Source organism: Physeter macrocephalus, chromosome 2 (assembly GCF_002837175.3).
Source record: "Physeter macrocephalus isolate SW-GA chromosome 2, ASM283717v5, whole genome shotgun sequence".
NCBI lineage: Eukaryota > Metazoa > Chordata > Mammalia > Artiodactyla > Physeteridae > Physeter > Physeter macrocephalus.
Window position 1 is genome coordinate 105,887,030 of NC_041215.1, and position 12,580 is coordinate 105,899,609.

The following is a 12,580-nucleotide window of genomic DNA, read 5'->3' on the forward strand; positions in this document are numbered from 1 at the left end:
TTTTGTAGGTCATTTTCTTCTCTTGTGTTTCCCACTTAGAGAAGTTCCTTTAGCATTTGTTGTAGAGCTGGTTTGGTGGTGCTGAATTCTCTTAGCTTTTGCTTGTCTATAAAGCTTTTCATTTCTCCATCGAATCTGAATGAGATCCTTGCCGGGTAGAGTAATCTTGGCTTTAGGTTCTTCCCTTTCATCACTTTCAGTATATCATGCCACTCCCTTCTGCCTTGTAGAATTTCTGCTGAGAAATCAGCTGTTAACCTTATGAGAGGTTAGACAGAAGACCATCACTAAGCTAGTGAATACACCCAGCCAGCCTCAGTGTTGTGGTCTGTATTCACTGTAACATGTGCAAGAGCTCTTCTGAAGTTATTTTTTTAAAAGAAGAACATTGATTTTTAAAAAAAATTTTATTGGAGTATAGTTGATTTACAATGTTGTGTTAGTTTCAGGTATACAGCAAAGTGAATCAGTTATACATATACATATATCCACTCTTTTTTTAGATTCTTTTCCCATGTAGGCCATTACAAAGTATTGAGTAGAGTTCCCTGTGCTATATAGTAGGTTCTTATTAGTTATCTATTTTACATATAGTAGTGTGTATATGTCAATCTCAATCTCCCAATTTATCTCTTCCCCCACCATGTTCTGGTAACCATTACGTTTCTTTCCACATCTATGACTCTACTTCTGTTTTTGTTTTTTGTTTTTTTTAAGATTCTTTTCCCATGTAGGCCATTATAGAGTACTGAGTAGAGTTCCCTGTGCTGTAGGGCAGGTTATTGTTAGTTACCTATTTTATATATAGTAGTATGTATATGTCAGCCCCAATCTCACAATTTATCCCTACTCCCCACCCCCATCCCCTGATTCTTTTTTTAATGGCCCTATAAAGTAGGCCAATTGCTGGGACTGGTGGTGGAATTAAGAGAAAATGAAGTGGTCTAACAATTTTATGATTCTCTGCCAAAAAATAGTTTTATAAATCACTCTAATCCTTTATCTATCAACTCATTAAGAGTCTGAAGAACTCCCTCTCCTTTTTCATTTCTACTTTAGTTTTACTGGTCATATGAATTCACACTAGGGGTATTCACAAATCTAAGGACTCTTGAAACTCTCAGGATGTGTCCCTCCTAAAGCCAGGATCCACTGTCCATTTAGTGTATGATATGCGTGAGGGATCAGGACCTTGCTCAAGCAGTGAAGTCGTGCTTAGCACAATGCATTTTAAAGCTGGTATGGATTTCAAGATGTCTGTGTGTGTATATATCAGCTATATTTCTCAACTATAATAAAGTTGAGAATATTAAGTTTTGTTCTGTCAGAGTGATCAAAAAATAACTCTTAACTAGTAATCCATAAATACTGTCTTCTGTTTCATCGCTCTTCAGACATTTGTGTTATCTTCTCATCAAAAAGACCATAAAGAAGCATGAGGCTTTTCTTAAGGATCTTTTTCCTCCTGCTTTCTCTCTTGCTTCTTTCACACATCTCCCTGTGGCCTAAGGATTTACATTTGCTGTTGTCTTCATTCCTAGCAATTACTCATTTGAAAATTAATGAAGACACCAGCATCAGAACATGTCCGATAGAAAGAATTAGTGAGTCTGTTTTACAGAGCACATAAAGATTGCTCATTCATTCATTCAGCAAACACTAGTTGACCATCTACTAAGGCCAAATAATGTGCTGGGCATAAGGATACAGTTGAGAGATAAAGTCCATGCCTTAAAGTCATCCACAGTAGTGGAGTGTGCTGAGAGCTATGGATGAGCACAGGCTAACTCAGCCTGGAGTTTAGGAAGGCTTTTGGAAGGAGAGGACACCTAAGCTGAGTTTCTAAGGATATATGTAGGAACTAGCCAAGTAGAAAAGAGGAAAGAATGCTCCAGGGAAAAGGACCATATGAAGGTTAGAGAATATGGTGGCATGGGAGAAATATAAGCAGCCTGTAATGCCTGGACCCCAAGGTACATGTAGGGGAGGAAGTAGTGAGAAATACAGCTGGTGGGGTAGGCAGTAGCCAGATCATGAAGGCCCATAAGCAGCAACTAAGGAATTTATCCTAAAGATTGTGAGATCCTGTTTACACAGAAATTGACATAACCAGATTTTTATTTTAGAGAAATGACTCTCCTGGCTATGTAGAGAATGGAATGAAGGGGGTAAGACCAGAGGCTGGGAGACCAGATATTTACACTTGTTTGAGAGCAAGTGACCAAGAATAATATTTTCTGTAGAATATTGCATTGAATTGATTGGCTGCTTTGTATGTAGCTCTACCTTCAGCCTCTTTTTTGATTCCCTTCGTCCATACCATCTTCCACCACAGGTATCCTTATTAATCCTATGATGTATATCGATTGGAGGGTTTCTCGTGTAGTTGATATTTTATTGCTACACAACTCGAATTTCAATTCCATCCTCTAGCTTTCCTTCCATTTGGGGCTTGGTAAACTGCCATGTACCTTTGGACCTCTCCATAAAAAATAATTTACGAACTATTGAGAGAAGTTGGTGTTCCCAAAGCTAGACTCTTGAGACTGAGCAAGCCTTGGTCTAACAAGATATAATAAGTAAGTAAAAGAAGTTATTCCAAATTGGAAGAAAAATATTGTCCTTGCATCTACTAGGCATTTCCATATTTAAATTCAGACTGACTCATATCTTCTAGATCTACTTGGCTCCTTTAATAGAGCTCCCTGGGGTACGTCTTTAGGCTGGAGACTTTCTCAGGTCTTAAGCAACTGTTTGATATGCCCATCTCACCCTCCTCCTCAACCAGGAAGATTTAAAGTGAAAATGTGTAGCATAAACAAGGTCTTAAATCTTGTTCCAAGAATTTGATGATGACAATACCAAAAGGCCATCTTGGGTCTTGATCTCCTGCATTAAACAAACAGGCTCAAGATTTATTGTAATACAATGAAAGCTCTACAGGTCATAGGCATCTTGAGTCTTATTATATAAAGTAAAGAAGGAAAGATCAGCAGGGCTATGTAAAGGGACCAGAATTATCCTTCCTTTTATGGTTATTTTCTACTGGGAAGAATTTTTTTTTAACAACCTGGAATTTGCATTTTCCATTTTTGACCAGAAATACAAAACCATGAAGGTACAGAGGCTGACTTTTAGGCCTCCTCCCATTGGCTTCTGCTGCAAGTCCACATGCAAAGCTGTGCGAAGGCAAAGGTACTTTCTGAGATCTGTTTGGCAATGGATACATCCCCTCCTCAATGATGAACTACTGCAAGTTATGGGGGGGAGTTCCATGAGTGCACACTAGTGGTCAAAAGGTACTCCTGGCTCAGAAATGGTATGTGTGGAAAAACACCCTACACATAATTTAGAGGCTCCTGCCAGCACTTTCCATAGCTCCTGCCCTTGTACCTACCAAATGTTTGGCTACTTTGGAGCCTGCAGGTCTGATGTTCTCTCACAAGCCCTGACATGCATCTAGGAAGGAATCAGGTGGTCCACTGTGCCTGATAAGGTGACTTTCTGGAGTTCAGTCTCTATTTTGATATCAGATGAGCATCCTATACCGAGGGAAATAAATATGCTGAAACAATGGGAATAAATATGACTATGTTTCATTTTTATTTAAAACAATAAACAACTTGGGAATTAAACATGGCCAACATAGGCTGAAATAGAAGGAAATTTTAAGGCACCCATATTCCATGCTAGCATCAGATGCTCTTTCCTGCTTTTCAAGTTTTGAGTGTTTGCTGAAGGATCCCATGATTTGAAGAAGGCAGAAGAGGTTTGGGATGAGACCCCGTCTAGTAAGGGTCATCTCTGAAACTGCCTGATTATCTGGTGGGAATGCTATCTCCTTGCTAAAAGCCTGTGGCTAGATTAATGCTAGCGTTTGAAAATCTACTCAGGCCTGATGGTGGGCGGCCAGGGAAAGAATGTGTTTTCTGTTTATCTGTTTCGTGGCAGAAATGTTCATCACAGAAAGACTCTGAGCTCCCAGTTTCAGGCAGGCCTGGAAGTTGTGTTGTCTGTAGTCTGTGAATGTACACACCAGCTCTGGAATAATGGGAAAGAACTAGGCCTGTGTTCACAGCCAGTTGCCTGCGTTGGTTGATGGGTCAGTTTCTTCAACTTGATAAGAGGGGTAGATTCTGCCACATGGTTCAGGGAGAAAGTTTTACCACCCCCATTGCTTTATCTCCCAGGAATGCAGTTTGAGTTGTGTCTCCTCCTTGACAGCTCGGACCTCAGTAAATTACCAGGGTCTTGACCCAAGAAATGGAGAAGTCTTAAGCAATTTTTCAGTCTCCTATCTAAAAATGTGTTTACATTTCTTGAACTCTGGCTGACTGATTCATTCTCCTGGTGTTGCAAGAACTTTCCTTATGCATTAGAATTTATAAGTTTCATTTCTAAGAGACCCATGGTTCCTTCCAAGCCACAGTGAAGTGAACCTCATCGCAACACAATTCTGTTGGGCTGGATTTGTGCAGAGGATGGATCCGGGCCAAGCAGCTGTGATGTGGCAAGACCAAGTGAGGTTAACAGGAGGCAGTGTGAGGTGGAGGGGAGAGTAGGAGAGGCTAAGTCAGGAGGTCTGGGTTCAGGTTCTGGGCTTGCGCTCTTTCAAGATATGGCCTTGAGTCAATCACATGAAGTCACTCTCTGGGCCTCAGTTTCCCCAGCTGTCTTAAATAAGAAGTGTTTTAAATCTGTGCAGAAGCCATTTTCAAACAAGATAGATGAGAACAGCTGAGAAACAACAGAAAAGGGAAGGTCAGCCCACAAGGAATGAGTAGAGGCTTTAGGTCAAAGAGGCAAAGATGTCGAATCACATATGGCCAGACTCTTAACAGAGCTACTTAGGAGTAGCAAGTATGTAAAGAACTTTTTGTTGGACACTGGTCCCACACAAGACACTAAAATCCTTGTCAGGGGAGCCATGCACTTAGCTAAATCTGTCCCTCAAATAAACATTCCTTTATAAACATTAAATTTACTTTCTTAGGGGAAAAAAAGGAAAACAAAATCAATCCTATCCCTTTGCAGCATGAGGTTTGAATGAGGCAGTCTTGGACTCAAATCCTTACTCAAAACCTCACTAGTTGTACATCCTTGAGTGGGTTACTTTACCTTTCGAGCCTCAGCTTCCACACCTATAGAGAGTATGATAACACAACCATGGAGGAGAGTAGTGCAGATTACACGCCAACCACATATCGGTGTCTGTGTAGTGCCTGCTTCAGGGTGAGCGCCATGATTTCCATTAGTCCCCTCCCATCAGCCCCTTTTTGACTTCTGCCTTTGTTTGTTTCATGTTTCACTTCTCCTGTTGCCCTTCCACAACATGAGGGAAAAGGAAAGTCTCTGATCTCTCCATCTGGAATGTTGCAGAAGCATTTTCCTACCTCAGTGAAGTAGGATCATACAAAATTTATATTCAACAGGATCAGCAGATTTTTTTCCATCAATATTTCCTTCTTAATTTCAGCTTTATCTGAATTTTAGTAGCACAAAGAATGTACTTTTGTTCTTTTAAAGAGCAACCAAAACAAGAAAAAAGAAATTTGAATATAAAGTCTCAACACTATATTTAACGTGGCATTTAGACTGTGCCTGTAGAGGTTACATGTGTTATTTGGTGAGTAAATATGAATGCCATAGGCATGTGTGTGTTTCCAATCTTACACATATGAGCTAGGTGTGTATGGGTATGGTATATATAAAAATTCATGAGACCTAGGTCTGACAACCTTGACCCTTTTCTCTCTGATTTTCATCATAGCAAACACTGAATCCAGGACTGATCTTCACATGAATCTTAATGAAACCTCACCTTTGACCCAAAAGCCAGAGAAGCAGGTACAGTACTGACTCTGCATGAGCACGATACTGGACTTTGGGGTTGTTGTCCCTACTTGCTGTGTGACCTTGGGTGAGATTCTTCACCTCTCTGGGCCTCATTTGCCTCATCAATTAAATGAGACAAGTAGACTATAAAATCACAAATGTTCCTTAACTCATAGACTTGGAATGTCTTAACTCAACTTGGACTGTTTTGTCTGGCTCTTTGTGTGCGCAAATAAGCTGAATAGGCCTTTCCCTGACTTCTGCAAAGTCAAAAAGGGAACAAGGAAACACAGAAAGCCATCCTCCATCGAGGCAGTAGGCACTAAGACTTTGTGCCAATGGGCCCATTTTTCTACTCCAATTCTCATTCCTAATAGGGAGGAAAAAATAGCAATCAAGAAAAAAATGCAAGGATACTGTGAAGAAAGGGAAAAAATGCTTTATCTGAATAGATTAAGAATATCTATTAGTGGTTCAAGGACGTATGTTCGCAAATATTTATAAATTTGTTTCTTCAGTTGAAGCTTTGAGGCTGGCACTGTCTTCCGAATCACTCTAGAGAGACAACTCAGGGGAATTCCTAGAGCTTCGCGGGTCTCGAAGAAGCTGGGGCAGAAGCCCCACAGCCCAGGCTCTCTCAGGTCTCCCCCTGCTGGGCAACAGCGGGGTGGCGGGACTGGGGGTGTCACCAGCATGGTCTCTGTTTCTCCCTTATCTCCAACTTCCTGACTTTCTCCTCTTCCCTCACACTCATTAAAAAACAGTAATAATAAAGGTAGCTTTGTTTTCCTGTGTGTGCCTAGCCGGTTCTGAGGAAGAACCTGAGCTCTCCCTGTTAGGACCCTGGGCCCCGGTCAGGCCTCCCCTGTGCTGAAACACAGCCCAGTCGACCCTTACTGCTACTGAGGAACCACAGAACCAACATCTGCATGTTTTTGTTTTTGTTTTACGTGCCTGCTTTGAAGACACCCTTTATAAGGGATCCAGAAGGTTTTCTTTTTCGAGAGAGTCTGTGACTGAGGGAAATGTGCTGTCGTTCGATAATTCCACAACTCCAAAGGCCTTGCAAATACCTCATATACCCTAAACTCTCCAAATTCACACAGCCCCGTGGTTGTATTCCAGGAGACCTCATATCACCTGCAATAAAAGAGTGGCTCAGTCATGTCAAATTAAGTCCTAGACTGAATTATGAACCTTGCAGTCAGAAAGAGGAACAGCAGACTGAGGGTCTTCAGCTCTAATCCTGGCTTTCCCCTGCGCCGCCATGGCAAACCAGCTCCCTCGGGGCATTGCCTGTGCCTCCCTCGTGAAAGGAGGGGGGCTGTTCCCACCAGTTGGTTTATTCAAGTCGCAGTAGTCTTATTTCCTTTAGAAGTAGCCCCCAAAGCAAAGCCATCTGAGGAAAAGTCTAGGAAGCCCCACCAAACACAGAGACAGGGGGGTGGGGTCGGGGAGGGGGTGGGGTCGCCCCTGCCTCCCCCTCCCCCTTACTTCTTGAGGCTAACGGCTCTTCATTAGATTAATCACTGACTTCAGTTTTCCCTACTTCCTCAATCTATTCCATGTAAATGACTAATTTCATGTTTACTGTAAATCATCTGGAAGGATTTAGAAACAAGTTTCTGCCCAGCAGATTTCAGTTACGTCGTACCCTGATGGGCCACTGGCACACTCAGTGGATTCCTTTCACTGTCGCCCTCCCACTCTGAAGCAGGCTAGGATATCACACAAAATTGATCTTTATCAGCATCAGCAGTTTCTGCTCTTCTTTCTTTTTCATTAATGCCCCACCCCCACCCCCGACTCACCCCTTCCCTCCCTCCCTTCACTGGGATCTGACCATATTAGGAGTTCGGTCACACAAAATACCTTTACTTTTTTATCAGTGTGCTAGCTGCGAGGGAAAAAAAAAAAAAAAAACCCAAAGGTGGCATATGTTGGTATCACCATGCTTTAAAGAGAAGTCACATACCTCGATTTGGAAACCCATTTCTGACGGGTGGGTGAGAGAGAAAGCCAGACAGCGCTTTGCAGACGTGACTGGCTTCCTGGATTTACCGCGTTCTGGACGCCGCCTCTGGTGCCCCCTACTGGTTGGATTTTAAAACCTCCGCTGTGCGTTTCCGAAGCGGAGGTCGGCGCTGCGGGCGTGAGCAGGGAGGAGGAGGAGCGCTCCCGCCCCCGCCCCCGCCCCCGACACAGGATGGCAACCGTGGGACTCGCTCCTGAGGCACCTCTTCTGCACCTGGCCGAGAATCAGGGCCTCGGCGGTAAATCCATAAAAAGAAATGCGTAGCCGCTGACATCAACAACTTCCTAGGAGTTGGAGGAGGGGGAAGAAACCTACAAGGGGAAATGTGGAGATGAAAAGAGAAATAAAAAAAGAAAAAGGAGACAAGCAGACATGTCTCAACTCCAAGCTCCCATTTCCTCTTTCAAATGAACTGCCTCCCCACTGTGAACAGAATCAAGTATTTATGAAGGCATTTTTTGCATATTAATAGCAGCATGTGGAGCATTGCCAGTTCTGAACTCCTAAAGGTATGGTGCCCTTTTTTTAATGCAGGTCCTTCAAACTCCTCACAGAATTTGGTATTCTCCTTCACATATATTTTCTTTTCTGCCTTGTGGCTCCTCTTAAGGAGTTTCATTTGATTAAGGGAAATTAGTTCCGGGGATACAGCCAGAGACCGAGCACTGCTCTTAACCTCGGTGGCTGACATCAATCACTAGAGAAGCCTTTCCTTTTCCCCAGGGCCTCTCTATGTGGATAGAGGTGAAAGGTTGGGTGAAGTGACCAGCACCTAAAAAGAGTATTAAAATTGTAAATGAAAATTCTAGCAGGAAGTGTTAACATATCTATCCTGAGCAGGGGAGGGGGGGAGGTAAAACTTAAAAAAAAAAAAAAGTAAGAAAAATAATTATAATTGCATTAACCACAGCAGCATTACTATCTATACTTGGTAAAGATCCCATTCAATTTTAAAAGAAAAACATTGAAACCAGTTAGAAAAATAAGCAAAAGACATAAACAATTCATATCAAAAATAATAGTAATAGAAAACAAATGTGGAAACGGTATTCATCCTGAGTAGCAATTTAAATTCAAACTGAGGCGAACTGGAGGGACCATTTCATATTTGAGATGTGTGCCTCCTCTCACCTTTTTTTCATGGGAACACCCAGAACTGATGAGTTTTTGGTAAAACTGGTACACTTATACACTTTTGGTGGGTTGTAATTTGGTTCAATCCACTTGTAAAGCAAAATGGCAATATGACTTGCAAAACATGAAAAAATATTCATACCCATTGATTCAGTATTTCTGACTTCTGGGAATTTATCCTAAGGAAATAATTCAGCAGAAAAAAAGTGAGTGAAGATGTCCATTGCAGCAGTATCTATAATAGAGAAAAATTGGAAACAGCCAGAGAAATGACTGAATTGTGAGGGGTTTAATTCAGGCATTAAAAAATGATGCTTGTTCATCCTAGAAACTGTGATTTAATACAAAAGGTTTAACACATGGTTTCTCACCTTCAGCACCGTTGCCGTCTTGAGCCAGATAGTCTTTGTTGTGGGGAGCTTTCCTGCGCATTGTATCAATAGGATGTTGAGCAGCATCCCTAGCCTCTACCCACTAAATGCCAGTAGCACAACCGCCCAACTGGTGACAGTCAAAAATGTCTCCAGTCCTTGCCAAACGTCCCCTACAAGGCGAAAATCACACACACCCCAGCCCCAACCCCACACTGCAAACTACCGATTTCATTTTTAAAGTGGAAATCAAAGTGATGTCAATTATGACTGCAACTATGTACAAAAAATACTGTATCTATAAAGACTTGCAAATAGTGCTTGCAAAAAAGTGCAGTCATGCTCGTTTGAAATTATGACTATGTTGGGTTGAGTCTTTTGTTTTTATTTTGTTTTCCTGGTTTGTCATTGTTTTTCTTCTTCTTTTTTTTTTTTTTTTTTTTCCAAAATCCTCCCTGTAAGGAGGAAAAATGAATCATGAGCTGGTTTTATTCAAGTCTAGCTTAAAATGATGAGGAGTCACAGTAAACAGCAAGTATACAGCAAGCGAAACAAGGGTCAACACCATAGTGCCATTATTTTTTAACTGTTAGTTGAAATTATTTAACATTAATTAGGTTTTTATTCGATTATTGGGTAAGACCATCAGAATGCTCCTCCAAGGATCTCAACCCCTTTTCAGCATTTTATCCCTCTGATCCTAGACTTTGGTGGGGGTGGGAGGCAACAAATTCACCTGTTTTTCTGAAAAGTCTGGATCTCAAAGTGTGAAACTCTCTAATCCATTCAGATCCATCTATGTAAGCTTGGGACAAGACGGGCCCTGAGCCCACTGGTTTATGGAGTTGTCAGGGCAGAGAGGTTGTCAGTAAAGAGTATCAAAGTAGAAGCTCACACTTCAATTAGATTCCCCAAGAATCATTGCATCTCTTTGTTTAAAATAAGAAACCTTCTCACGAGTTTTGACATTGTCGGTTTTCTCCCTTTGTTAGGGAAAGCAAACATCCTTTCTCACTTGCTTTATCTTGGGTTTTGTTTTTCTGCTTTGTGGGGTTTAGAACTTTGGTAGTGTCCTAAAAATCCTGTTAAACAAAAATTATGTCCCCTTTTCCCGTTTCACAAAGCCACTTCTCTTTCGACCTATACTGTCTCTTGAGTTCAGGTTTCATGAGTTTACGACAGTATAAATACATATTTGATCTTATGTGTCCTAAATTTACCTCTTTTGGATTTCAAAGAGTAGCCTGTAATTCTAGCGCACTAAGGATTTAGGTTGAATAAATCTGTGTTTACCCCATCTGTTTCTTTGGTGGTTTCACAGATGGTGTTCATCTCCCCTTTCAGCCTTCTTCTTTCAGGAGAAAAACAGAACACCTGTAGACACACTAAGTTTTTGTGCAAGGTACAAAAGTAGCCTTTTGTTTCAGTGTCCTTCTGAACCGCACCCTGCCTTTTGTTGAACTTTTTAGCTGTTATCTAAAAGAGCAAGCTACTACTCTTTAAAGACAGACTTTTTTTTTCTTATTCTGCTTTATTCACCCTAGCATCTCACATGTTTAGGACAGTTCTTGGCACATGGTAGCTCCTCAAAAAAAGAAAAATTGACAAATAAATCTCTTATTGACATTAAGGTCCATGTCCTGGATGGAAAAAAGCCTCTAAGTAGGATTTGGAGATTGCACTTCTTTTCTTTCCAGTGAAATGATACAGAAGTTCAGCTGCCGTTTCTCTAACACCTCACACCATCTCAGAATACTTCCTGCTGTTGGTTGCCATGATTTGGTGTTTCAGTCTCTGAGAAGCTTTGGGTCTTGTGCAGATTGGATGTGTCTCTAGGCATCCTGCTTGGAGATCCTTTTGGAGGCTGATAAGTGAGACTGGGCCTAGCAGAGATGCCTGGGAGAATTAACCATCTGCATCTCCTCACCTGGAGAAGTTCCCTTTCCTCCCCACCTTCTATCCTCCTGTTTCTCATTTCTAAAGGCATGGCACAGCATTTCCCCGGCTCCATGCTCTTCCCCCCTCAGCCTGCCCCCTCCATCACCCCGTCCGCCGCTCTTCCTGGTTTTGTAAATAGCTTTGGTTGGGGAATTTGATTCAAAGGTTTTTTTGAAGATCTAAGCAAACTTCATCTTCTGGCTCAACCTTACCCACGGGATTACTTTGTCAAACCAAAAACTCCATTGACAATTTAAGGATAATTTACTGAGAGGGCCTTGTTTTTAATTACAAAATCGAGACTTTTATTTGTTGAATTTTCACTGCAACTATTACTTATTCCAGTAAGTCTGTATTTATTGATCTGTTGGCTACTAGATCCAACCAGACACATGATATGTGCCTGATTTTCTTTTTTATTTTTATTATGGAAAATTTCAAATACATGCAAAAGTAGAGAGAATAGTATAATGAACCTCCATGTACCTATCATAAGCTTCAATAATTATCCCTCCATTATCAAGAGGGTCTTTTTAAATGGTCATAACAGCCAATGTTTTTGAGGTTTCCTATGTGCAGGATTTAGAATTATCTCCCTTAATCCTTAAAACAGCCCTATGAGGTAGGTACAGTTATTGTCATTTACAGATGAGGAAACAGATGTCATGACAGACAGGGCCCCATTTAACATGCTACCTGCACTTGCCAAAAGGCCTATTGGTTTGGGACTCTCACAAAGTTGCTTTTAGATCCCAGCTTCTTCCATACCGACTGTGTGGTTTCAGGCAGGTTATTTAACCTCTCTGAGGCTCAATTTCCTCACCTACAAAGGACAATGATATTTTCCTCATGGGGTCATGACAATGATTAGATGAAACAACATCTGGAAAAGGATTAGCACAATGTTGTCACTAGGCAAGCCTGATAAATTACAATAGGAATTATTATTGTATTCCTTTGCCCTCTGCTTGAAAGCTATTATAAAACAGAACTCGGAGCTTATATACAATCTAAGGGTGCAGATGTAGAAGAGGAGAAGCTTGAATGGCAGGAATAACTTAAAGGGCTACAAGTCAATCTACCTACCGTTTCCCCCCTCCTCCACTCCACCCACCCTCAACCCCCAAGCCCAGACACCTCAAATATCCTCCATGCTGTCTGGAATTTTGTTTCACTACTTTATGTAATTCTACCTATTGCAGATTCCTTTGGGTTTCTCATATCTCATTGTGGATTGTTTTTTGTTTTGTTTTGTTTTGTTTTGTTT

General features: G+C 41.4%; 1 protein-coding gene across 1 annotated transcript in view; it reads left to right on the top strand.

The window, feature by feature from the left end:
• KIAA2012 (KIAA2012 ortholog) overlaps window positions 1-12,580 on the top strand; it is a 126,456-nt gene that overhangs the window by 62,158 nt on the left and 51,718 nt on the right. Inside the window, 1 exon segment of the mRNA XM_024124719.2 lies at window positions 5,771-5,847. Within this exon segment, the coding sequence (XP_023980487.1) occupies window positions 5,771-5,847 (77 nt within the window).